Raw genomic sequence first — 26,086 nt, 5'->3', positions numbered from 1 at the left:
GTATCTCGTTTTAAGGATGTTTAGATTATTGTGTTTGAAAACAAAACCCAAAAACTGAGTAAGAATTAATTTTTGCAGTGTCACGTGTGTAAAACAGTAAGCGCATTGACCTTGCGTTCGTAATTACTCTCCAACTTTTACGCAAAAGATGGGATAGGGTTTTTGTGTGGTTGACGCGTTTGTGGGGTAGATCCTCCTCCCTGAAGGAATGTGGAGGTAAAATAAAAGCCTTCACACATCCGAGTTCTCCGCAGAGGTGCGCAAGAGAGCAGAACGCACAGAGGGAAACTTGGAGAGGCTGTGGGAAACCTGAAATCCGCAGCGTGTAAAGTAGTGCGTCTCCTCAAGTTTTTTCCCCGAAGAAGGAAGGTTTAACTATTGGTGTGCAACTTTTGTTTCATCTCGCCTGTAAAAATGTCCGGTGGTCCTTTGGGCACGGCGCTGGCAGTGACTTTGCTCGCCTGCGCTGTGCAGTGTATGCCGAAAGTAACGGGGAAACATAAGAGACAAGCGCACGAACATTCGGTATCATCCGTAACCCAAGGTAGGTTGAGGTGCTATCACGCGTTTGTCTGTTTATGTTTTGATACATTGTTGCGGTTTTATGGAGTTATAGGCGAATATTTTTTTATATTTACGCAAACTTCCCTAAATGAGAAATTATTTTAGGACACTGCTTGTTTTTGTGTTATCAAGACTGGTTATTGAGTGAAATGAAATATTGTAGAGAATTAAAAGAGTGATTTTGTGCTTGTGCAGATGGCTGTGTTGAAAATGGTAACTATTATGGAGTTGGAGAGCAGTGGGAACGAAGTTATCTGGGCAGCATGTTGGTCTGCACTTGTCATGGAGCGTCTGGTATTAAGTGTAAATCAAAACCAGAAGGTGAGCTTCTCATTACATAAAAATGAAAGAAAGTTTTCTTCCTTAGTTGAATAGCATAGTTTGATTTATCAATATTGCATAGAAATAGCAAATACTGAAAACTGCAAGCAGTAAATTAATGCAGCAATTAAGTTTTAATACCAAAATGTACACGTATGTTCCCAGCTGAGGAGACCTGCTATGATAAAGTAAACGGTCGCTCCTATCGAGTTGGAGAGACTTATGAAAGGCCCAAAGATGGAATGATCTGGGACTGCACATGCATTGGCTCTGGTCGAGGGAAAATCAGTTGCACCATTGCAAGTGGGTAGACTGGAACTTTCCGTCATTCTACTGTATGACAGTTTGGGAATTACACTTTTCGGAGGTTTGCTTCTGTTTACCTTCTTGGCCTCTGTTCCAGACCGCTGTCACGAGGGAGGTCAATCCTACAAGATTGGAGACACCTGGAGGAGGCCCCATGATACTGGAGACTACATGCTCGAGTGTGTCTGTTTGGGCAATGGGAAAGGAGAATGGACTTGCAAACCCGTTGGTAAGTAATGGTGATCTTGGACTTTATCAAATCAGAATTGAAATTGTCGCTGCTCATTCAGTACAGATGTTAAAAATATTATTTGCACTTCCTCCTAATAGCCGAGCGCTGTTATGACAACACTGCTGGCACGTCTTACATGGTTGGTGAGACCTGGGAGAAGCCCTACCAAGGCTGGATGATCGTGGACTGCACCTGTCTAGGAGAAGGAAGTGGACGCATCACATGCACATCAAGAAGTAAGCAAAACAACTGCACCCTTTTGGAAAAGTGGAATAGTCCAAATCACATCTCCATCTGTTTAGCTCGATTTCACTTTAATGATTCACATGATTTTTTTTCATGTTGTCCATTATAGACCGCTGTAATGACCAGGACACACGCACCTCTTACCGCATCGGAGACACATGGAGCAAGACCGATTCTCGCGGACACCTGTTGCAATGTTTGTGTACTGGTAACGGCCGTGGAGAGTGGAAGTGTGAGAGACACGCGTCGCTGCACACCACCAGCCTGGGTAACAACCACGTTGATGCTCTTCTTAAGGGGATTGTTTACCCAAAACTAAAATTTCTCACACTAAAAATATACAGAAAATGTTGGGTTGTTTCAATTAAATTTTCATCTTTGTTATTTCGTCCATTAGGTACGGGGTCTCGCGTGGTAACCAACGTCCAGCCTCTGCCGCTACCTGAAAGCCCATTAGAGGGAACATGTGTGACGGACGCTGGCGTTTCATACTCATTGGGCATGCGCTGGATCAAGACACAAGGCAGCAAACAGATGCTGTGTACCTGCTTGGGGAACGGCGTTAGCTGTGAAGAATGGGGTTAGAGTCTTTATTCACATTAGATCATTCTGGCAGAATTTGCAGGTGTGTTTGTTTAAGTTTAAGTGCTGTGCTTATAGCTCAGTTGTTTTACATTGTGTGTAAGCAGATAGCAGGACTCAGGTGTATGGTGGCAATTCAGGCGGGCAGCCTTGTGTGTTCCCGTTTGCGTTCATGGGGAAAACGTTTTATTCCTGCATTTCTGAGGGGCGCAATGATGGACAGCTCTGGTGTAGCACCTCGTCTGACTTTGAGAAAGATTACAAGTTCTCCTTCTGTACTGGAAAGAATGGTAAGATTGAGTTACATGACTTTTGTTGATATTAAAGAACCGCAGTATTGATATTGCTCAAACATTGGTTTTAGTAATATGGACGAACCCAACTGTCGGTTTAAATTGACCTAGAAAGTGTCCATATATGATGGACCGTGGGCTGAAACTTAGCATTTTGGGTTGAAACAGTGATAATTTATAACCAGTAAAAACAGTTGGGTTTCTCTATATTTTACCCAACCAATTTTTTACTTTCTACATAAAAGTAAATTTTTAAGTATTCGTATTTTATCAGTGTTTTTCTTTGGAAAACATACATTCCAAAGCATATGAGCATAATTTTTACTCCACAACATTTCATAATTTCAAGTTTTTGTTTTATATTTAATATTTAAGTACATTACACATCTAGTATTTTTTTTACTTTTACTTAAGTAAAAGTACACAATTTTTATGTAATTGGGTATTAAATCAATTTTAATATGCAATATAAAAGGAATACACAGTATGATTCTATGCTTTTGAATGTAGTGAACATTTTTTAGTAAAGTAAAGTATTTTTTTCCCCAAGACAAACACTCTGATAAAGCACAGATGCTTGGAAAATTTACTTAAAATATTCAAGTAGTGTCCGCCTCTGGTGCATTGATAGTATTAAAACATGTAGCTGTGATTTCCCGAACAGGGCGTATTCTTGTCCCTGACCAAAATGCATGTTTGAGTTGCCTTAATTTAAAAACATATTGCACTGAAATATCTTAACATACATCAGTGCCTTTGTTTTGTCTCAAAATGCACATTAGTAATGTTTTTTGTAAGGTATGTTTGTAAAAACTTCTTAAAAGTCCTAAAATAAAATAAGGCCTATTCCTGGATTAATCTAAACCAGGGGTCTCCAACGTGGTGCCCGCGTATGTTAACATGTTAAACAATACTAAAATGTATCAACAAGTAAAATAAAAAAGTTTTGAGTAGACTATTTTAAAAAGTAGCCCTTCAGATTGTTTTATCCATTGTGGTAGCTCTTGCCCACAAAAAGGTTGGAGACCCCTGATCTAAACCCTGTCACTTTATATCTGCATACTGATTTCTGATTGAATTTTACACTGCACATTTACTGTTTTAAACTGCTTGTTTCTTACTGATGTTTTAATATCTTCATTTTCAGGTTTAATAACAACCAGAGGAGGAAACTCCAATGGTGCCTTGTGTCATTTCCCTTTCCTCTACAACGGTCGTAATTACACTGACTGCACTGCTGATGGCAGAAGAGATGGTATGAAATGGTGCGGCACCACTTATAACTTTGACGGAGAGCAGCGGTTTGGCTTCTGTCCCATGGCAGGTAAGTGCCAGTTTTACACCAGCAATAAATGTTGGAGCCAAAGAAAGGAGCGAGTTAGGATTTGACTGCAACTTGGCACAGGAAGATGGAGCATTCTATTGAATTATATTATTAAATCAATTTAGGTCTTAACGAAATAACTTGCTGTAAGCAAAACATTTTATTAATCAAACTTTGATGCTCCTAATCTCAACATTAGATTATAAGACGTTAGCTTGAATTTCACAGACAGGATCACAATTGTTTACCTGAAGAGTTTGGAACTGAACAAGGAAGGGAGAGTAAATACTGACAAAAATAGTTTTTTTTGAAGGGGGGTTGCCTCTTCTTTAAAGCTTTAACAGGGAGCATTACTCTTTAAGTATATTAGAAAAAGATTGAATAGATAACAGATGTTGTTAAATACGACATCTCACAGCCTTTTCAATTACCTTGAGGTCTGTGAGGGAGGAGATCCTGATCAGTTAAGATCAGGATGTTAACAATGTGAAACAAAAGATCACTCAGCACCTAATCAGCCACATTAACATCAACACCTCATTCTGACTGAACTTTGATGGGTGATGCTGACACTGAGGTGACATTTGAGCTCAGGTGAACCCTGGGGAGTTTTTTATTGATAGTGGAGACATGCATGAAAACATGTCTCATTGTGTTGCTACATAGTGTTTATTTTGTAAGAGGTACGTATTTTTTCGATTAACAAAAGTAAACTAATGAAAATATCTTTTGATTCTAAACAAATTTACGTCCATGTCACTAAATGAAGTTGGACTGAACCAGAGTCTATCTGGCAGTGGACTTAATTTATCTGGCTGTCCTCCAGGGCAGCTGTTCTCAGAGCAGTGTCCTCCTCCAGTCTTAACCTTGAAGCTCTTTCACCATTATCATCCTCTTTCTGATATACCAATCGGCTTTATCACAGTGCAAGCAAGGGCTTTTATAAACTAACTTTATTGAAGTCAACTGATCTTTAAACCCATCCTGAAACTTTTGGCTCCAGCAATAGTTACAAGAATAGTTCACCCAATTGTGACCCAGTCTATGAAAACCCAGCTAAAGGCTTTTTAGTGAATTGCTGTTCATCCTACATAATTTAAAGAACATTGTGTGAGAAATAGAACCTTGATATCTTTAATACGGACTGAGTAAGGTCATGTCAAAGATTGAAATTAATGTGAAATCAATAAATGAAATCAAACTTTGATATTCCTAATCTCAGCTTCATCCTGGATTTTACAGACATGGTCACAATAATAAAAACTCTCTCATAATTTACTCACCTGAGTCATGCCATCCCAGATGTATATGACTTCCTTTCGTCAGCTGAACACAAGCACAAAATTTTATATTATTGGTCACACATAAACATGCATAGTTGTAGCTTACTAGTAGTATCATACGCTTTGATCATCTGCTTTCATATGACTTCTCTATATCAACTCTATATCTGTTAGCTCATGAGGAGGTGTGCACCGCTAGTGAGAGTGTGATGTATCGTGTGGGTGATCAGTGGGACAGACGGCACGAAGTGTTGGGTCACATGATGCGCTGCACGTGCGTCGGTAATGGACGTGGAGAATGGAGCTGCGTCGCCTACTCACAACTCAAAGGTCAGAGGTTGCAGCTAACTGTTCCTAAGATTTTGAAGTGAAGTCGCATGACTAGTGAAGGTATCCTTGTGTAAATGTTATGTATGTCTTCTCATCCTCCAGACCAATGCATTGTGGATGGTTTGACCTACGAAGTGAATCAGACTTTCACCAAACACCACGATGAGGGCTACTTGATGAACTGCACCTGTTTCGGTCAAGGCCGTGGACGCTGGAAGTGTGACGCTATCGGTGAGCCGACAATTATCTTTATTGACAGTTGCATCAATAACAAGATAGATAGAGAGAGATTTTGATTTGGGTTTAGGGAAGAACGTGTTGAAGAACCAGTTTGCTGTCATTTGCTTAACTGACCATTGCTTAAAGCACCTTTATCCTTCAAATTGTTCAGCGGATTTAGCCTTGTTTCCAATTAATGACCATGTTGCTCTAATTTCCATCATTTTTGTAGATCAATGTCAGGAGCCGGAAACCAGAGTGTTTTATCAGATCGGAGATTCCTGGGATAAACTTATTCAAGGGATCCACTACAAATGTTACTGTTATGGAAATGGCATCGGAGAATTAAGCTGCGAGCCTCAACAGTCTTTCCCTGGTAAGTAAACAGGAATTATTTTATGTGGCATGTGTTCCCTCGCTGGTGCACACACTTACACGCAGTATGTGGGTCAAGTTGTGTATTGCTATAAGTAGTCTTGTGGGCATGGGTGGGGAGAGGTTTAGAAGTCAAAGCTTTCCAGATGTTTGCTGAGAGCACGAGTGCCGTTTGCCTTTTCTCCCAGGTGTTTTGTTGAAGTGACGATTCGCGTTTGCTCCTTCTTGTGATCTTTACTTTTACAACTCCCAACAAATGCTCGTGTTTGAAATCAAGGATGTTGGCTTTAAGGTGCCCACACCTTGATTCGGGTGGGTCAACGTTTGCCGTCTGTCCTTTGAAGTTCTCTGGATAGGAAAAGAAGAGCGGCCAATTAACACAGCTGTCTCGATCACCCCAAGACCCTTTTGGCGTTGTTTGTTTGTTTTTGAGTTTTCTTCATCCTGTGACGGAATTTCGTTTGATATTCAATCTTGCAAACTTGTTGCACTTTTCGCTTGTCTTAACATCATGCAATGATTATGGGGTTTCCATTGTTAATAGTTTACTCAAGTCTCCAAAGTCTGTAGATGAAATGACAACTGTGCTGTTTGTCTTAAGCCAAAGATTTTCGATTTACATACAATTTTATAACTATGCAAAGCACTGCCCTCGTTTGCCAGATCCAGAAGTGTGCATTAATAATGTTTCCTCTCTGTTTCTGAGAGCTTGTTGAGGTAAGAAGTGGTTCCTTTTGCTCAATGCGAGTTTAGGCAACCCCAGAGCAATAACCCTGGGTAATGGCGCCCAGCTGTGAGATGGCTGGGAACAGTGGGGGGTTACGCTGGCGCTGGCTAGCGGAAAGTAATGCAGACTTAAGTGAGCTTTAAGTGCTGCGTACAGACTACCCAGCCAGTGGGCTGTCATGGCAATAATTGAGAGAAATTGAGACCAGATTGTAATGAAAGCCTGGGATCACAAGCAATTCGGTGACATTGCCATATGAGACTATGAGAAACTTGAAGGGAAATTCATTTTAAAGGCAGTGTTGGGAAATTGGCTGTTTTCATAATATGAAAGAGTTACCTACTGCTATGTGCTGAGGTTTTCAGTGTTGATCGCAGGAGAGGTTTGTTCTTGGTTTAAAAGCGTGAGACAGTAGCGGTCTTCTCTTTCATTGGTTTGAAACGCTGGTAAGAATCTCACAGAGTCATGCTAAGTTTCCCATTTGTGCATTTCCCCAAAGGGAACAGGACACACCATCATGCTATAAACATTTTTTACTTGATCTTAAAACACTTTTGACATTCTGTATATACGTATCGTCTATACTCAGACTTTGTCCTCAATATGCCAGTTGTTGTCTTTCACCTATGCAAACACTGTCTACTATATTATAACAAGTATTTGATGTCTAAGCATTTTTAAAACAGTGGGTTACTAGAATGATATAGTCTCGTCTAGCCAGATCTTTGTCTAAACAGCACACGGTCTGGTTCACATGGCAGCCCAGAGTTGAAACACTAAACTGGATGGGACTGTCTGAACAACATATGGGCGCTTTTCCATTGCAGAGTACCCCACAATTTGGGTCGGGTCAGCTCACTTTGGTGGGCTTTTCCACTGGATACAGTACACAGTAGCTGAGCTGATACTAAAACGTGAAGTGAGCTGACCAGACCTGACACGAATGCGAATAATTGGAGATGGAAACGCATTTGCCGAATAAATTCTGATGTAGCGAACATTGAACCCACGGGAAAGACCATCTAGCTGTTACTGCTGTCTTTACCATATATGTGGCTCGACGTCAACTTAATGTCCTTGCTGCTAGTGCCTGTATCAACAATGCTGCATTCCTTCTTCTGTGCACAGCATTTAGTTTGGCAGTTACAAGCTGCACTGCTAATAAATGAATAACTTGCCCCATCGTGACTACATGCAGTCCTGTCTACATTTTCCAAGCATGCCTTGTTTTATTTACTGTTGGTTACTAGGTTACCAATACCACTGTCATTCACTCGAACAACTTGATGGAAATTCACCTAATTCGCATTTGTTTGTTTTTCTTTTTTTTGCGAATTTTGCGAATTTTTTTTCACGTTTGGATGGAAACCAAGCATGTGAAATCAAGGCTAAAGTCTTTCATAATGTTATTATGAAATAAGAACAAGCATCAAAATTAGATTTCATTAATCCATTTCAATCTTTGACATATCTAAGTCAGACAATATTAAAGATATCAGGGTTATATTTTTACAGAATGTTCTTTACAACTAACCTAATAAATCAACTAGCACATTCAGTTAATTTCACCATGTAAAGCACCCAAACACTACATTTCCAGGCACACTCATTTGAAACCTAGTGTGCTTTTAGTTAAATAGAAGTTGCGTGATTTTAGGGATTCAGATTTCAGCTTTCCAGATCAGTAAAGTACTTCACAGTTTTGTTTGACACACCCATCAATGTACATAAAGTGTACGGTTGGTAGGTCTTATGGGGGAAAACACCAAAAGCAAATTCAGTGATTTACGGGAGTAGGTTACATTCAAAGTCTGTGCAAAAACGCAAACTCACACAGGCGATGCGAATGACAAATATAGGTCGGCGCTTTTGCACCGAAAACATGTGCAATTAGCCTTAAACGCGTCTTCATACATAATAGCATCTATTTTCGTCCATTTGTTTCTTTGCATTAACTTTGTATGTAATCTACTTGCGCAAATCATTGAATTAGCTTTTGGTGTGTTCGCCCCATTCGTTATAAACAAAAAAAAATATTTTTTATGTTATAAGCCTATATTATTTTTGCTAGTTTGTATGTTAGTAAATAAAAGAATGTTTAAATGTTTATTACATTTATTTCTTTTGTTTATAAAGTAGAAAAAACGGCTAACCAAAACAAACACAAGTGTATAAACATACATTTGTGTTTTGTCCTGTCAGTGGTCTTAAGCTGACTCCAGTCAGGCGGCTCTCACACTATGTATTATAGGAAATTGTTAGAGTTAGCAAAGGTGTACACTCAAAATCAAATTCATTGTGGGTTAAACAGAGTGAAAGAATGCTCGAATTTACTATTGTACCACTACAAAATGGGGAACATAGTGCACTATACAGGAAATAGGGAGCAGTTTGGGATAAAGAAGTACACACTGTCCACAGTATCGATTATAATTTGTAAATAAATGCAGGTGCTTTGGCTGCAAATATGATTTTATTTTTAGTATCTTCTGGGAACCTTTTTAGTGTCCTGTATGAGTGTACTGATATATTGTTATCTGTATTTATCAGGTGGTCATCGTCCAGTTCAGGTGATTATAACCGAATCTGGCAACCAGCCCAACTCTCACCCGATCCAATGGAACGCCTCTCCTTCTGCACACATCACACAGTACATACTCAAATGGAGACAGGTGAGCCACTTCTGTGATGCTGTTCACTTTAGTGACCCTTTTACTTTATAAATCTATGAGTTTTGGTTACTTGTAGATGATGTTTGTATCGTTCATAAAAATTGTATGTGATTGCGTATTGAGTGTTCCTTTTTTCTGAACAGAAAAACAGTCATAGCCAGTGGATGGAGGCCAATATTCCAGGGCATCTGAACTCTTACACCATTGCTGGACTGAAGCCAGGAATCACCTATGAGGGTCAACTCATCAGCATTCTGCGTTTCGGACGCAGAGAAGTCACACGCTTTGACTTCACCACAAACTATGGCTCATGTAAGATGGCATTGTATCTTAAGTCTTGTTTGAAGCTGTCGCAGTTTTGCAATTATTGTAGTTTTGACGATGTTTCCTTTACTTTTCCTCCCTAGTGTTACCTACCGGGGGAGAGACCACCCAGCCCCCTCCAGTGGTGGATACCTCTGAATCTGTGACTGAGATCACATCAAGCAGTTTTGTCATCTCTTGGATGTCTGCGTCCGACACAGTGTCTGGATTCAGGATTGAATATGAGCTGAGTGAGGAGGGGGGTCAGACTGGACAGCCCATTGTTTTGGGTCAGTATATGCATTGGTGGTGTGGTTGCATTTACAACCATTGGTATTGATTGATTGGTTAAAAATCTGTTAAGGTGTATTTTATAAGCCTGTTTTTCTTTTTCCAGACCTGCCTCATACGGCTACATCGGTAAATATTAGTGAACTTCTCCCAGGAAGGAAGTACACAGTTAATGTGTATGAAGTGACCAATCAAGGAGAACCAAATCTGATTCTTACCACTTCACAGACTACAGGTAAATCCCGGAGTATAGTCCTTTTTTAACGTGCATGCGACCGTACACGCGTGTACGTGTACACAGACGTTCGACGCATACGCACTGCAACGACAATGCAATGCTTATCTTGGGCTACATTATACATTCGCATGTACGTGTATGTCCGCATGTACCTAGGCATAGAAGTACGCTCGTTTACAATAATCTGGCGGTTTGCATGCAGTGCATGCATACTATGATGAAGATGAAATTGGTGCCACGTGCACTTTACGCGGACCCTCGCTTACAGGGACTATACATGCGTAAAAGATGATAAAATGTTTACAAAATACTTGCAAGACACTAACTTAACAGTAAACTCTGTTTACACATTAGATTGAGCGAGTATCTGGCAAACGCGAGCATCACTTTTATCATAAACCCTTTAGACGCGTGTGCAGCAGGCACAACGCATGATGCACATGGTTCACATGACGCGGCGAACACAAATTTTGACATGACGAGCCACACACATGACGGGCTAAATACATGTTGTGACGATTTTCGCAGCGTGTTGTGGTGAATTTTGCATCGTGTTGTGGCGGCTTTCGCATCGTGTTGTGGCGGCTTTCGCATCGTGTTGTGGCGGCTTTCGCATCGTGTTGTGGCGGCTTTCGCATCGTGTTGTGGCGGCTTTCGCATCGTGTTGTGGCGGCTTTCGCATCCTGTTGTGGCGGCTTTCGCATCCTGTTGTGGCGGCTTTCGCATCGTGTTGTGGCGGCTTTCGCATCGTGTTGTGGCGGCTTTCGCATCGTGTTGTGGCGGCTTTCGCATCGTGTTGTGGCGGCTTTCGCATCGTGTTGTGGCGGCTTTAGCATCGTGTTGTGGCGGCTTTCGCATCGTGTTGTGCTGGCTTTCGCGATTCGAAAAGAAGTCACTGATCACCACTGCACAACAGTAACTTTTATAAGGCACATTTTTAAAAGCTATTTAATTTTGGATTATAAAAAATGGGCAGTGATATGGTTTACATCTGTCCTCATGGCTTTAATTTTTTTTCAGCAAAAACGTTGTTTTTGAACCAAAAAAGAGCATTTTTCTTTATAATAACATACACTATAAACACTATTATTATATGGCTCATTGGAATGCTTAATTCTGACTGGCCAGTTGCGCAATTTGCAGGTTTGTTATTCCCTGATATCAATCAATTAAAACTAATAACACACGGTAACCCTGATGCTGCAAATCATTTTGACAAGTACAGTTTAATATTACACAAAAATTAAATATAAATATGACATTATGTTTACAAATAATTTGCGCCTGATCAGACTGTTTGGTCTCATTCCAACAATAACAACCGGCTGCCTATGCATTATCCATTACTTATTCGAAACTTTTTTGTAAAGAAAGTTCAAATGTAAAAAACTAAAAGTATCTGCTATTGACAATTTGCTGTATTTCACAATCCTATTTCATTTTTTTGCTTTCTGTTTGGTTTGTTTCATAGCTCCTGATGCTCCTACTGACCATGAAGTGGAGAATGTGGAGGATACAGCCATTGTTGTCAGCTGGTCAAAACCTCAGGCTCCTATCACGGGTAGGAATCTTCTCCTTTATTGAAACAAAACATAAGCAAACTACAAACTAAAGGTCAGATGTTGACAGGTACATATCTTGTTTTCAGGTTATCGTGTGGTGTACACACCATCAGAAGAGGGCAGTTCTGGCAGTACTGAACTGAATTTGCCTAACACTGCCACCTCAGTGACCCTGAGTGACCTTCGGCCTGGTCGGCTCTATAACATCAGTATCTACTCTGTTGAAGAAAGTTTAGAGAGTGAACCGGTTTTTGTTCAGGTCACCACTACTGGGGAGCCACTAGGTACATACACATACACTACACAAAATCAAAAGAAATTACATGTTGCATAAATAAAATATGTATTTTGTTTTTGGAGGGAATAAACATATATATATATATTTAAAAATATATTTATAGAAGTGTGTCCAGACATTTAGGTTTCTTGTTATCTTTCAAATTTATGGTTTCTAAATTTCTCATTACTGTGATATCATTGTATCATAATGAAAAAAAATTATATTGGCATAATTACAATTTTTTTTTTTTTTTTTTTTGGGGGGTGAAAAATGACCAAAATATATATTATAAAATATTATATAATATATATATATATATATATATATATATATATATATATATATATATATATATTATAAAATATTTAAAATAATGTAATAATACATATATTATTATAGAATAATGTTGCTATAAATTATACACATGTTATGTGATTTTATTTATTTATTTATTTTTGCTCAAACATTTTTCTATATAACAGAGTCTGAATTTGGATAAAACACCAAACCATAAATGTATTTGTTTTATTTGGAGTAGGTGTTTTGTCTGGCAGCCCAAATACAAGATCACATTGTAGTTTGGTCAGATAGCAGGAGTCCAAATGCCTGTTTATCCTTATAGGGTAACGTGTTGAGATTTTTTGTTTTATGAGGACTGGCTGTGAGAGACCCTTAGACGTCTGACTGTTTCATACTAAATCTAGCAAGTCAGCAAACATTGCAACTCCGTCTGGACCTCAATGTGATGATGTTATCTGGTATTCACTATTTAAAATTATTCTGCACTGATTCATGCGTTGCGTCATATGGAAAGTGAATATGATACAAAAAATCAACATACCATTTATTTAAAGTGATAAAGTTTTTGATGTCTGTTGAAACATTATAGCCGGTCTGTCTGAAAGAATGTTATTCTGGCTGGCGGGTCAGCTGGTGGTGTCTGAATACCTTTGCTCAGATGAGCAAGTTTAACACAATGATAAAGCGTGGATTGCTATGATAAGCCCTTCAAAGAGTGTGACTCAGAAGATAAATGATATGGTTATGCACATATACAATTTTAGTTTTGTCTATCCACAGAGGAAGTCCCTTCTCCAACTGATCTGCAGTTCTTCGAAGTGTCTGACTCCAAAATCACAATCACTTGGACCAGTCCCTCCACAGCTGTCTCCGGCTATCGTGTATCTGTAGCTGAAGTAGGTCCAGACGGACTGACAGAGAAAGAGACGCCGCTGCCAGTAACACGCAATGCTTACGCTGAGGTCATGAACCTCCGGCCTGGAACCCTGTACCGTTTCTTCATCTTTGCTCTCGTATCAGGGGAAGAAAGTGAACCACTGGTTGGGGAGCAAGCTACAAGTGAGTTTGCACACGACTACTATTTTCTTAAACTTCTGTCTGACAAAAATATTGCTTTGGCTAAAGGTGAAGTTTTGCATTGAAGTTGCATCTCATCTCTTTATTATCTTCTTGTTGGAGACACTAACTCTCTACATTTTTTCTTCACAGAGCCCGATGCACCCACCAATGTCCACTTTACTGATGTTACTGAGGAGAGCGCTGTGATCATCTGGTCTGCTCCTACAGCTGAAATCACAGGTTACCGACTCTTTATCACTTTTGGGGGCTCGAACCCCAGACAACTGCGTATTCCTGGCCACCTGTCACAGTACAACCTCATCAACCTCGTGCCAGATACTGAATACACCGCCACCCTACACGCAGAGAAAAACAATGTGCTCAGCGAGGGTTCTTCAGCCACTTTCACCACAAGTGAGTAAATCAGCATTCAGATTAAGATTAAATTTATCTTCTATTTACCTTCTATCCAAAAGCAACATGGTGGGGTTCCAGCTTTAAGTCATTTGTCAAAACTGCTGATCAGAAGTTATATGATGCTTGGTTTCTGGATATGTAAAGCAGGATTTGCACCAATGAGATTACCCTGTGAACAGGAATAATAATGCAATACAAACCTGTGATAGAAGTATATTAGAGATTATTTTGTAGTTCTGGAACACATTTCCTTGTCCTGATCATATCTTGTGTTTAAAACAAAGTAGTAAATCAAACCTTGTGTTTTCTGTCTTTTAGTTCATCCAGTGGGAAATGTTCCTCAGTTCAAAACTGATGTCACAGACACTTCCATCATTATCACCTGGTCTCCTGTTCCTAAAATTGGATACAAGGTACTGTTACCTTGTTAAACTAGCACCTTACAACAGGATTCACACTTAAACACATTTTTACACATGAATGCTTTATCAAAGTCAAACACGTTTATTCTGTACTGTAGTTGACCGTACGGCCCAGCCAAGGTGGTGAAGCCCCAAGAGACGAGACCTCAGAGTCTGGTACTATCTTCATCTCAGGCCTGAGACCTGGAGTTGAGTACACATACAGTGTTCAGCCGGTCGTCAACGGTCATAAGCATGGCAACCCCATCACCCAAAAAGTGGTCACCTGTAAGTGTTAAAACATCTGCTCTTTTTCTAGCGAGTTAAATAATATTTGAGGATGAGAAAGAAAGGTTGTCCAGTTGTCAAATCCTATCTATCCTACCTATCCTGTCTATCTCACATGTGTGAAATACAATGCCCATGGCCCAAAGTAGGCCAGCTGCGCATTTGTTTCTGGCCCACTCAATGATATAAGATTTTAAGTTGATCTTGGCCCACTTCCATTCGGAACACGCAGCATTGCACTACAAATCCTCAATTTCGCATCGTGTTGTGGCGGCTTTCGCATCGTGTTGTGGCGGCTTTCGCATCGTGTTGTGGCGGCTTTCGCATCATGTTGTGCTGGCTTTCGCGATTCGAAAAGAAGTCACTGATCACCACTGCACAACAGTAACTTTTATAAGGCACATTTTTAAAAGCTATTTAATTTTGGATTATAAAAAATGGGCAGTGATATGGTTTACATCTGTCCTCATGGCTTTAATTTTTTTTCAGCAAAAACGTTGTTTTTGAACCAAAAAAGAGAATTTTTCTTTATAATAACATACACTATAAACACTATTATTATATGGCTCATTGGAATGCTTAATTCTGACTGGCCAGTTGCGCAATTTGCAGGTTTGTTATTCCCTGATATCAATCAATTAAAACTAATAACACACGGTAACCCTGATGCTGCAAATCATTTTGACAGGTACAGTTTAATATTACACAAAAATTTAATATAAATATGACATTATGTTTACAAATAATTTGCGCCTGATCAGACTGTTTGGACTTATTTCTACAATAACAACCGGCTGCCTATGCATTATCCCTTACTTATTCGAAACTTTTTTTGTAAAGAAAGTTCAAATGTAAAAACTAAAAGTATCTGCTATTGACAATTTGCTGTATTTCACAATTTTCTTGCTTTCTGTTTGGTTTGTTTCATAGCTCCTGATGCTCCTACTGACCATGAAGTGGAGAATGTGGAGGATACAGCCATTGTTGTCAGCTGGTCAAAACCTCAGGCTCCTATCACGGGTAGGAATCTTCTTCTTTATTGAAACAAGACATAAGCAAACTACACACTAAAGGTCAGAAGTTGAAAGGGTACATATCTTGTTTTCAGGTTATCGTGTGGTGTACACACCATCAGAAGAGGGCAGTTCTGGCAGTACTGAACTGAATTTGCCTAACACTGCCACCTCAGTGACCCTGAGTGACCTTCGGCCTGGTCGGCTCTATAACATCAGTATCTACTCTGTTGAAGAAAGTTTAGAGAGTGAACCGGTTTTTGTTCAGGTCACCACTACTGGGGAGCCACTAGGTACATACACGTACACTACACAAAATCAAAAGAAATTACATGTTGCATGAATAAAATATGTATTTTGTTTTTGGAGGGAATAAACATATATATATTTAAAAATATATTTATAGAAGTGTGTCCAGACATTTAGGTTTCTTGTTATCTTTCAAATTTATGGTTTCTAAATTTCTCATTACTGTGATATCATTGTATCATAATGAAAAAAAAATTATATTGGCATAATTACAATTTTTTTTTTTGGGGGGGTGAAAAATGACCAAAATATATATTATAAAATATTATATATTATTACATTATTTTAAATATTTTATAATATATATATATATATATATATATATATATATATATATATATATATATATATATATATATATTATTTTAAATATTTTATTATATACATATATTATTATAGAATAATGTTGCTATAAATTATACACATGTTATGTGATTTTATTTATTTATTTATTTATTTTTGCTCATACATTTTTCTGTCTGAATTTGGATAAAACATCGCATGATGTCACCAAACCATGAATGTATTTGTTTTATTTGGAGTAGGTGTTTTGTCTGGCAGCCCAATATAAAAAACTATATTGGCATAATTACACTTCCATTCGGAACACGCAGCATTGCACTACAAATCCCAGCATGCACCGTGGATTGATGACCTCCTTGTCTTTCATGAGACAGCTGTGGTCCAGCGCACTGTCAGTGGTTGCGTTTAAAATCTCTAAAATGGCATGAAGGCATCAAGGCACATCTGAATTCATTATTTGGTTTACTTCTTGACTCTTGAGATCAATTTATCGTCTTGTCCCACAATTCTATGCGTGGATGTGCGCAAGGATTATGATTGGTCGAGCCTGGCCAAGTTCGAAAAAAAGAAAGCGCCTGCATCACAAATTTTGTGTAAATAAGGTTATATTTTCACTTTTTATACCTTTTGATTGCATTCCTAGCGAGAAATTACTAGTACACTTTTTAAAATATTGGATTAGTTATCACAAAGTCGGTTTCTGTTTATATTTCAAACAGAATTCATTATCCTGCCTATGAAGGCTGCCACATTGCGTTTCCCAGGGGCTGATTTAATGCCTCTGAAGTTATTGCCTCATGCGTCAGCGAGGCATCAAGTCAACTGCCTATGGTTTTGGATGTAGTCAGTGTTTCAGCAACACCAGTAGTCCTTGATTATTAAAGGGATAGTTCGGCCAAAAATGATATTAAACCCATGATTTACTCACCCCCAAGCTGTCCGAGTTGCATATGTCCATCGTTTTTCAGACAAACACATTTTCGGATATTTTAGAAAATGTTTTAGATCTTTCAGTTGATTAAATGTAATGTTACGGGGTCCACCCATAGTCCACGACCTTCAAATCCCAAAAAAGTGCGTCCATCCTTCACAAAATAAATCCAAACGGCTCCAGGATGATAAACAAAGGTCTTCTGAGGGTAATCTGCGCGGTGTTGTTGTAGAAATATCCATATTTAAAACTTTATTAACGAAAAGAAATACCTTCCAGTAGCGCCGCCATCTTAGTCGCGTCCGCATTCTGTGGTGTTAGCTAGCTAGTGTTAGCTATCTAGATGTGTTAGCTAGCTAGTGGTCAGTCAGTCAAAAAAATGGCAAAAGAAGGAAAGTTGTCCATGAAAGCAGGGCGTTCATGTCAGGTGCGAGTTTGTATTTATTTACTTATTTGTATTTGATTTTCTTAAAGAAAAAACTGCAGATTTAATGTTATATTCTTTCATTATTCTATGCTTATTCAGTCTTCAACGTGTCAACCCCCCCCCCCAAAATTAAACTTTAAAGGCGGATATTTCAGGAGATATAGAAAGGATTTTTTTCTGCGTCAGTGGATGACCGATATGTTTGGCCGTATGAGATGCACGCAGACATAAATACACATTGCCTTATATCTTTTATGAGGCATAATTAGTTTTATGTTCATTTCAAGATGACCTATTCAAGTAGTTCAATGCAGTTTTTTACTTATGAGCAGTTCATGGCCTATTTTGCTCTCATAAGGGGATTTTTTTCGATCTGGCCCTCAGCCTTTAGGTGGTTTTGACACCCCTGGTCTATCTGCAGCTTTTTCTCCACCCACTGATCCTTTAAACAATATTAACAAAGACAACCTTATTGTATACAGTGTGACCCATTTTTGTTCAAATTTTCTTGTAAAATATATAAAAGATTAAGGTATGTGTATGACAAATTTAACATGCAATAAAAACGATATTTTTTCTTGTCTTGTAGTTTGTTTTTGGTAGAAGTATCGATAACTGTTAGTTCATGTTAGCTAATGCATTAACTAATGTTAACAAATACAACCTTATTGTAAAGTGATACCTAGAAATGCTCATTTTTTCTCATTAAATTTTTATTTTATTTTGTTTCTCAAGTAAATGTCTTGTTTTTAGAATGTTTAGATATATTTGCTTTGGCTAAAGGTTGCTTAATCATGGAGTCTAATAATTCTGCTTTATACAACATCTCATCTCTTAATTCTCTTATTGTTGGGCACACTAACTCTCTAATTTTTTTCTTCACAGAGCCCGATTCACCCACCAATATTCACTTCACTAATGTTACTGGGGACCGCGCTGTGATCCTCTGGTCTGCTCCCAGAGCTGAAATCACAGGTTACCGACTCTTCCTCACTTATGAGGGCTCGAGCCCCAGACAGCTGCGTATTCCTGGCCACCTGTCACAGTACAACCTCATCAACCTCCTGCCAGATACTGAATACACCGTCACCCTACACGCAGAGAAAAACAATGTGCTCAGCGAGGGCTCTTCAGCCACTTTCACCACAGGTGAGTAAACCATCATTTAGTTTAAAGTTAAATTTGAGTCCTATCCCGAGTTCTGCCTCCAATCCAATAGCAACATGGTGTATTTCAGCTTTAAATCATTTGTCAAAACTGCTATGTCACGTGCCACTTTGACAGCCAGTAAGAGGTTAAATGATGCTTGGCTTCTGGTTATGTAAAGCAGGATTTAAACCAATGAGATTACCCTGTGAATGGGACTAAATAATAAAATACAAACCAGTGATAGAATTATATAAGATTATTTTGTAGTTCTGAAACATATTTCCTTGTCCTGATCATGTCTTGTGGTGTTTAGTTCATCCAATGGGAAATGTTCCTCACTTCAACACTGATGTCACAGACACTTCCATCATTATCACCTGGTCTCCTGTTCCTAAAATTGGATACAAGGTACTGTTCAAACATACCAGTGTCATTAATGAACAGCTATAATATTCATTTAGCTTTAAAAAATAACATGTGAAAGTGCTCTTAACAACTAGTTAAACTGTCACCTTTCAACATAATTCACACTGCTGCAGTGCCTTTATTATAAAAGGCAATTGCCTCTATTAACAGTAAGATGGGACTTTTATTCTGTACTTTAGTTGACAGTAAGGCCCAGCCAAGGTGGAGAAGCCCCAAGAGATGAGACCTCAGAGTCTGGTAATGTCTACATCTCAGGCCTGAGACCTGGAGTTGAGTACACATACAGTGTTCAGCCGGTCATCAACGGTCATCAGCACGGCAAACCCATCACCCAACATGTGGTCACCCGTAAGTCATAAAACATCTGCTCTTTTTTTAGTGAGTTAAATAATATTTGAGGATGTGAAAGAGAGGTTGGGTCTTTTGACCGTCTATCTCATATGTGTCAAATACAAAGCCGCAGGCCAAAGTAAGCCTGTTTCGCATTTGTATCTTACCCGCACAATGATCTTGGCCCACTTCCATTCAGAGCGCACAGCATTGCACTACAAATCCCAGCAAGCACTGCATGTGACAGCTTTGGTCCATCCCACTTTCAGTGTTTCAGCAGCACCAGTGGTGCTTAAATATTAAAGATGTGTTGGCTAGCTAGAGGTCAGTCAGTCAAAAAATGGCAAAAAGAAGGAAATTGTCCATGAAAGCAGTGCGTTCATGTCAGGTGTGAGTTTGTACTTATTTACTTGTATTTATTTTATTTCCTTAAAAAAAAAAACAGAGGATTTAATGTTACAGTATATTCTTTCATTACAGCTTATTCAGTCTTGAATGTGTTAAACATTTTTAATAATAATAATAAATTAAACTTCACAGACAGATATTTTGTGAGATATAGAAAAGTCAAGATATATTATTAACAATAAAATTATTGCAGCATAAAAGCCGTTTTAGAGAGAGAATTATAAATATTTTGCAATGCAGTACAAACCCAGTCTGTAACATTTTCTTTCTTTAGCTTATTGACTGAACTCAATAGTGTTCAAAATGTTTGTTTCCCAATGACAATAAAATTTTAAAAGGCATGATTGGGTTTGTTTATTTCAAGATGACTTAATCAGTAAGTTAAATGCAATTCTTTCCTCATGAGCACTTTATGACCTAGTTGTCTTTTAGTTTGTATTGTTCATGTAAGCATGATAAAATTTGGCACCCATAAGGGGACATTTTTTTCAGATCCATCCCTCAGCCTAAATGGTTTTGACACAGTATAGTAGCTGCCACAAGACAAACATGTTGTCGTCTAAAAGAAAGTACAGATGAAACTTGCTCTGTACAACAGTTTGTCCATTTAGGGCTACTGTAGGAACATGGCGGCGACTACAATGTAAGGTGTATGTACTGTAGATAAAATCATTTATGTTTATTATATTGCATTTCTGTGAAGAAATCCTTCTAAAAGTCCCACATTGCATCTTTAACATACAATAAAAACAATTATCTTTCTTATATCTTGCAGACTGGTTTCTGTAGAATTACAGTATCGATCATTGTTAGTTCATGTATAAAATATCTCATCTCTTTATTCTCTTATTGTTGGGCACACTAACTCTCTACATTTTTTCTTCACAGAGCCCGATTCACCCACCAATATCCACTTCCGTAACGTAACTGGGGACAGCGCTGTGATCCTCTGGTCTGCTCCTACAGCTGAAATCACAGGTTACCGACTCTTCATCACTTATGAGGGCTCGAGCCCAAGACAACTGCGTATTCCTGGCCACCTGTCACAGTACAACATCCTCAACCTCGTGCCAGATACTGAATACACCGTCACCCTACACGCAGAGAAAAACAATGTGCTCAGCAAGGGCTCCTCAGCCACTTTCACCACAAGTGAGTAAATCAGCATTAAGATTAAATTTAAGTTGAGTCCTATCCTGAATTCTGCCTCCAATCCAATAGCAACATGGTGTATTTCAGCTTTAAATCATTTGCTACAACTTCTGGGTGATCAGAGGTTATATGATGCTTCGTATCTGGTTATGTAAAGCATGATTTGCACCAATGAGATTTCACTGTGAACAGGACTAAATAATACAATACAAACCCGTGATAGACGTATGTTAGATTATTTTATTGTTCGGAAACACATTGCCTGTTCGTGATCATATCTTGTGTTTAAAACAAAGTAGTAAATCAAAGTCTTGTATTTTCTGTTTTTTAGTTCATCCAATGGGAAATGTTCCTCACTTCAACACTGATGTCACAGACACTTCCATCATTATCACCTGGTCTCCTGTACCTAAAATTGGATACAAGGTACTGTTTAAACATGCCAGAGTCATTAATGAACAGCTATACTATTCATTTAGCTTTAAAAAGTGATATCTGACACATGTGAAAGTGCTATTAACAACTAGTTAAACTATTCTGTACTATAGTTGACCGTACTGCCCAGCCAAGGTGGTGAAGCCCCAAGAGACGAGACCTCAGAGTCTGGTACTATCTCTATCTCAGGCCTGACACCTGGAGTTGAGTACACATACAGTGTTCAGCCGGTCATTAACGGTCATCATCATGGCAACCCCATCACCCAACATGTGGTCACCCGTAAGTCATAAAACATCTGCTCTTTTTTTAGCAAGTTAAATGTTAAATAATTTGAGGATGGGAAAGAGATGTTGGGCAGTTATCTTATGACCGTCTATCTCATATGTGTCAAATACAAGGCCTGCAGGCCAAAGTAAGCCTGTTTCGCATTTGTATCTTACCCGTGCAATGATCTTGCCCCACTTTCATTCAGAACACACAGCATTGCACTACAAATGCCAGCAAGAACTGCGGATGAGTGACCTCATCGTCTCACATGAGACAGCTGTGGTCCAGCACACCCTCAGTGTTTCAGCAGCACCAGTGGTGCTTAAATATTAAAGATGTGTTAGCTAGCTAGAGGTCAGTCAGTCAAAAAATGGCAAAAAGAAGGAAATTGTCCATGAAAGCAGTGCGTTCATGTCAGGTGCCAGTTTGTACTTATTTACTTGTATTTTATTTCCTTAAAGAAAAAACTGAAGATTTAATGTTATATTCTTTCATTACAGCTTATTCAGTCTTGAATGTATTAAAAAAATAATAATAATAAATTAAACTTCACAGGCGGATATTTCGTGAGATATAGAAAAGTCAAGATATATTATTAACAATAAAATTATTGCGGCATAAAAGCCATTTTAGAGAGAGAATTATAAATATTTTGCAATGCAGAACAAACCCAGTCTGTAACATTTTCTTTCTTTAGCCAATTGACTGTACTCAATAGTGTTCAAAATGTTTGTTTGCCAAGAAAAGATAAAAATATATGATTGTCATTATGGCCAATGACAATAAAATTTAAAAAGGCATAACTGGGTTTATGATTATTTTAAGATAACTTATTCAATAAGTTAAATGCAGTTCTTTAATTATGAGCAGTTTATGGGCTAGTTGTCTTTTTAATTTGTATGGTTCATGTAAGCATGATAAAATTTGGCTTCCTTAAGGGGCCATTTTTTTTCAGATCCGGCCCTCAGTCTAAATGGTTTTGAGAATCCTGGTCTACCTGTAGTTTGTTCTTTACCCACTGATCCATTAACCAATGTTACAAATAAGCTTTAGTGTGACTCATTTTTATTTTATTTTCCTTGTAAAATATGTAAGTTATGGTATAGGTGTGACAAATTTAAAGGTGTCATGTGGGTTTTTTAGCAGCATCTAGCAATGAGATTGCAAATTGCAACAAACCTCAATTTTGAAATGCAATGAGAAGCTACAGTACGGTAGCTGCCACAGGACAAACATGTCATCATCTGAGACAACGTACAGATAAAATGCGCTCTGTACAACAGTTTGCCATTTAGGGCTACTGTAGAAACATGGCGGTGACCTCCATGTAAGCTGTATGTAGATAAAAGCGTCTCATTCTTGGGTAATAAAAACAATACAGTTTATTACGTAAGGTCTTTAAACACCACGGATAATATAGTTATGTTTATTATATTGCATTTATGTCAAGAGATCCTTCTAAAAGTCCTTTATTGCACCTTTAACATACAATTAAAACAAAGATATGCAAGATATAAGAAAAATAATTATGTATTATTCACTGTTAGTTCATGTATGAACATCTCATCTCTTTATTCTCTATTGTTGGCACACTAACTCTCTAAATGTTTTCTTCACAGAGCCCGATTCACCCACCAATATCCACTTCCGTAACGTTACTGGGGACAGCGCTGTGATCCTCTGGTCTGCTCCTACAGCTGAAATCACAGGTTACCGACTCTTCATCACTTATGAGGGCTCGAGCCCCAGACAACTGCGTATTCCTGGCCACCTGTCACAGTACAACCTCATCAACCTCGTGCCAGATACTGAATACACCGTCACCCTACACGCAGAGAAAAACAATGTGCTCAGCAAGGGCTCCTCAGCCACTTTCACCACAAGTGAGTAAATCAGCATTGAAGAATAAATCTCAAGTTTAAGATTAAGCTTAAATTTAGGTTGAGTCCTATCCTGAGTTCTTCCTCCTATCCAATAGCAACATGGTGTATTTCAGCTTTAAATCATTTGCTAAAACTACTGGGTGACAGAAGTTATATGATGCTTCGAATCTGGTTATGTAAAGCATGATTTGCACCAATGAGATTTCCCTGTGAACAGGACTAAATAATACAATACAAACCATTGATAGAAGTATATTAGATTATTTTATTGTTCTGAAACACATTTCCTTGTCCTGATCATATCTTGTGTTTTAAAAAAATAGTAGTAAATCAAAGTCTTGTATTTTCTGTCTTTTTAGTTCATCCAATGGGAAATGTTCCTCACTTCAACACTGATGTCACAGACACTTCCATCATTATCACCTGGTCTCCTGTACCTAAAATTGGATACAAGGTACTGTTTAAACATAACAGTGTCATTAATCATTTTAAAAAGTGATATCTGACACATGTGAAAGTGCTCTAAACAACTAATTAAACTATTCTGTATTGTAGTTGACCGTACGGCCCAGCCAAGGTGGTGAAGCCCCAAGAGACGAGACCTCAGAGTCTGGTACTGTCTACATCTCAGGCCTGAGACCTGGAGTTGAGTACACATACAGTGTTCAGCCTGTCTTCAACAGTCATCAGCACGGCAAACCCATCACCCAACATGTGGTCACCCGTAAGTCATAAAACATCTGCTCTTTTTTTAGTGAGTTAAATAATATTTGAGGATGTGAAAGAGAAGTTGGGTCTTATGACCATCTATATTTGACAAATACAAGGCCCCCGGGCCAATGTAGGCCTGTCGTGTATTTGTAAGAACTGTAGATGATTGACGACCTTGTCTCAGCTGTGGTCCAGCACACTGTCAGTGTTTCAGCAGCACCAGTGGTGATTAAATGTTAAAGTTTTGTTGGCTAGCTAGTGGCCAGTCAGTCAAAAAATGGCAAAAAGAAGGAAAGTTGTCCGTGGAAGACTGTACTTATTTACTTGTATTTTATTTCCTTAAAAAATATCTATTGTTAACAATAAAATTATTGCAGCATAAAAGGCGTTTTAGAGAGAGAATTATACGTTTTTTGCAATGCAGTACAAACCCAGTCTGTAACATTTTCTTTCCTCAGCTAATTGACTGTCCTCAATAGTGTTCAAAATGTTTGTTTGCCAATTAAAGATAAAAATATATGATTGCCATTGTGGCCAATGACAATAACATTTTAAAAGGCACAACTGGATTCATGTTTATTTCAAGACGACTTATTCAAGTAGTTAAATGCAGTTACTTACTTATGGGCTAGTTGTCTTTTAGTTTGTATGGTTCATGTAAGCATGATAAAATTTGGCTCCCATAAGGGGACATTTTTTTTTTAGATCGGGCCCTCAGACTAAATGTTTTTGACACCCCTGGTCTACCTGCAGCTCTTTCTTTACCCACTGATCCACTTACCAATGTTACAAATAACCTTATTGTACAATGTGACTCATTTTTGTTTATTTTCCATGTAAAATATGTAAAAGTTATGGTATGGGTATGACCAATTTAAAGGGTCATTTGTTTTTTTTACCAGCATCTAGCAGTGAGATTGCAAATTGCAACAAACCTCAATTTCTAAATGCAATGAGAAGCTACAGTACGGTACCTGCCATAGGACAAACATGTCATTATCTGAGACAACGTATTGATGAAACTTGCTCTGTACAACAGTTTGTCCACTTAGGGCTACTGCAGAAACATGGCTGTGACTTCCATGTAAGGTGTATGTACTGTAGATAAAAGCAGTTATGTTTATTATATTGCATTTCTGTCAAGAAATCCTTCTAAAAGTCCCACATTGCATCTTTAATATAAAATAAAAACAATTATTTTTCTTATATCTTGCAGACTGGTTTCTGTAGAATTACAGTATCGATCATTGTTAGTTCATGTAACATCTCTCCTCTTTATTCTCTTATTGTTGGCACACTAACTCTCTACATTTTTTTCTTTACAGAGCCCGATTCACCCACCAATATCCACTTCCGTAATGTTACTGGGGACAGCGCTGTGATCCTCTGGTCTGCTCCCAAAGCTGAAATCACAGGTTACCGACTCTTCATCACTTATGAGGGCTCGAGCCCCAGACAACTGCGTATTCCTGGCCACCTGTCACAGTACAACCTCATCAACCTCGTGCCAGATACTGAATACACCGTCACCCTACACGCAGAGAAAAACAATGTGCTCAGCAAGGGCTCCTCAGCCACTTTCACCACAAGTGAGTAAATCAGCATTGAAGAATAAATCTCAAGTTCTAGATTAAGCTTAAATTTAAGTTGATTCCTATCCTGAGTTCTTCCTCCTATTCAATAGCAACATGGTGTATTTCAGCTTTAAATCATTTGCTACAACTGC

At 38.5% G+C, this 26,086-nt stretch overlaps 1 protein-coding gene across 4 annotated transcripts in view; it reads left to right on the top strand.

The window, feature by feature from the left end:
- Window positions 1-245: 245 nt before the first annotated feature.
- fn1a (fibronectin 1a) overlaps window positions 246-26,086 on the top strand; it is a 46,897-nt gene continuing 21,056 nt past the window's right edge. For 2 of the 4 annotated variants that reach the window (XM_065292873.1, XM_065292871.1), the window contains exons 1-34: window positions 246-544; window positions 760-885; window positions 1,051-1,188; window positions 1,289-1,420; window positions 1,522-1,659; window positions 1,779-1,937; window positions 2,067-2,249; window positions 2,359-2,541; window positions 3,692-3,868; window positions 5,326-5,481; window positions 5,584-5,712; window positions 5,933-6,076; window positions 9,353-9,474; window positions 9,618-9,786; window positions 9,882-10,067; window positions 10,175-10,303; window positions 11,778-11,867; window positions 11,955-12,152; window positions 13,229-13,507; window positions 13,658-13,921; window positions 14,243-14,337; window positions 14,445-14,613; window positions 15,544-15,633; window positions 15,722-15,919; window positions 18,482-18,745; window positions 19,059-19,153; window positions 19,351-19,519; window positions 20,798-21,061; window positions 21,393-21,487; window positions 21,610-21,778; window positions 23,386-23,649; window positions 24,009-24,103; window positions 24,205-24,373; window positions 25,686-25,949. In XM_065292873.1, the coding sequence (XP_065148945.1) occupies window positions 415-544; window positions 760-885; window positions 1,051-1,188; window positions 1,289-1,420; window positions 1,522-1,659; window positions 1,779-1,937; window positions 2,067-2,249; window positions 2,359-2,541; window positions 3,692-3,868; window positions 5,326-5,481; window positions 5,584-5,712; window positions 5,933-6,076; window positions 9,353-9,474; window positions 9,618-9,786; window positions 9,882-10,067; window positions 10,175-10,303; window positions 11,778-11,867; window positions 11,955-12,152; window positions 13,229-13,507; window positions 13,658-13,921; window positions 14,243-14,337; window positions 14,445-14,613; window positions 15,544-15,633; window positions 15,722-15,919; window positions 18,482-18,745; window positions 19,059-19,153; window positions 19,351-19,519; window positions 20,798-21,061; window positions 21,393-21,487; window positions 21,610-21,778; window positions 23,386-23,649; window positions 24,009-24,103; window positions 24,205-24,373; window positions 25,686-25,949 (5,632 nt within the window). In that variant the 5' untranslated portion in view covers window positions 246-414. The remainder of the gene's footprint in view (window positions 545-759; window positions 886-1,050; window positions 1,189-1,288; window positions 1,421-1,521; window positions 1,660-1,778; window positions 1,938-2,066; window positions 2,250-2,358; window positions 2,542-3,691; window positions 3,869-5,325; window positions 5,482-5,583; window positions 5,713-5,932; window positions 6,077-9,352; window positions 9,475-9,617; window positions 9,787-9,881; window positions 10,068-10,174; window positions 10,304-11,777; window positions 11,868-11,954; window positions 12,153-13,228; window positions 13,508-13,657; window positions 13,922-14,242; window positions 14,338-14,444; window positions 14,614-15,543; window positions 15,634-15,721; window positions 15,920-18,481; window positions 18,746-19,058; window positions 19,154-19,350; window positions 19,520-20,797; window positions 21,062-21,392; window positions 21,488-21,609; window positions 21,779-23,385; window positions 23,650-24,008; window positions 24,104-24,204; window positions 24,374-25,685; window positions 25,950-26,086) is intronic. The other 2 variants (XM_065292875.1, XM_065292874.1) reach the window with 2 other exon arrangements.

The sequence above is a fragment of the Paramisgurnus dabryanus genome, chromosome 15 (genome assembly GCF_030506205.2).
Source record: "Paramisgurnus dabryanus chromosome 15, PD_genome_1.1, whole genome shotgun sequence".
Classification (NCBI taxonomy): Eukaryota; Metazoa; Chordata; class Actinopteri; order Cypriniformes; family Cobitidae; genus Paramisgurnus; species Paramisgurnus dabryanus.
The sequence above is the reverse complement of the archived record's forward strand: the minus strand, read 5'-3'. Positions and strand labels throughout refer to the sequence as shown.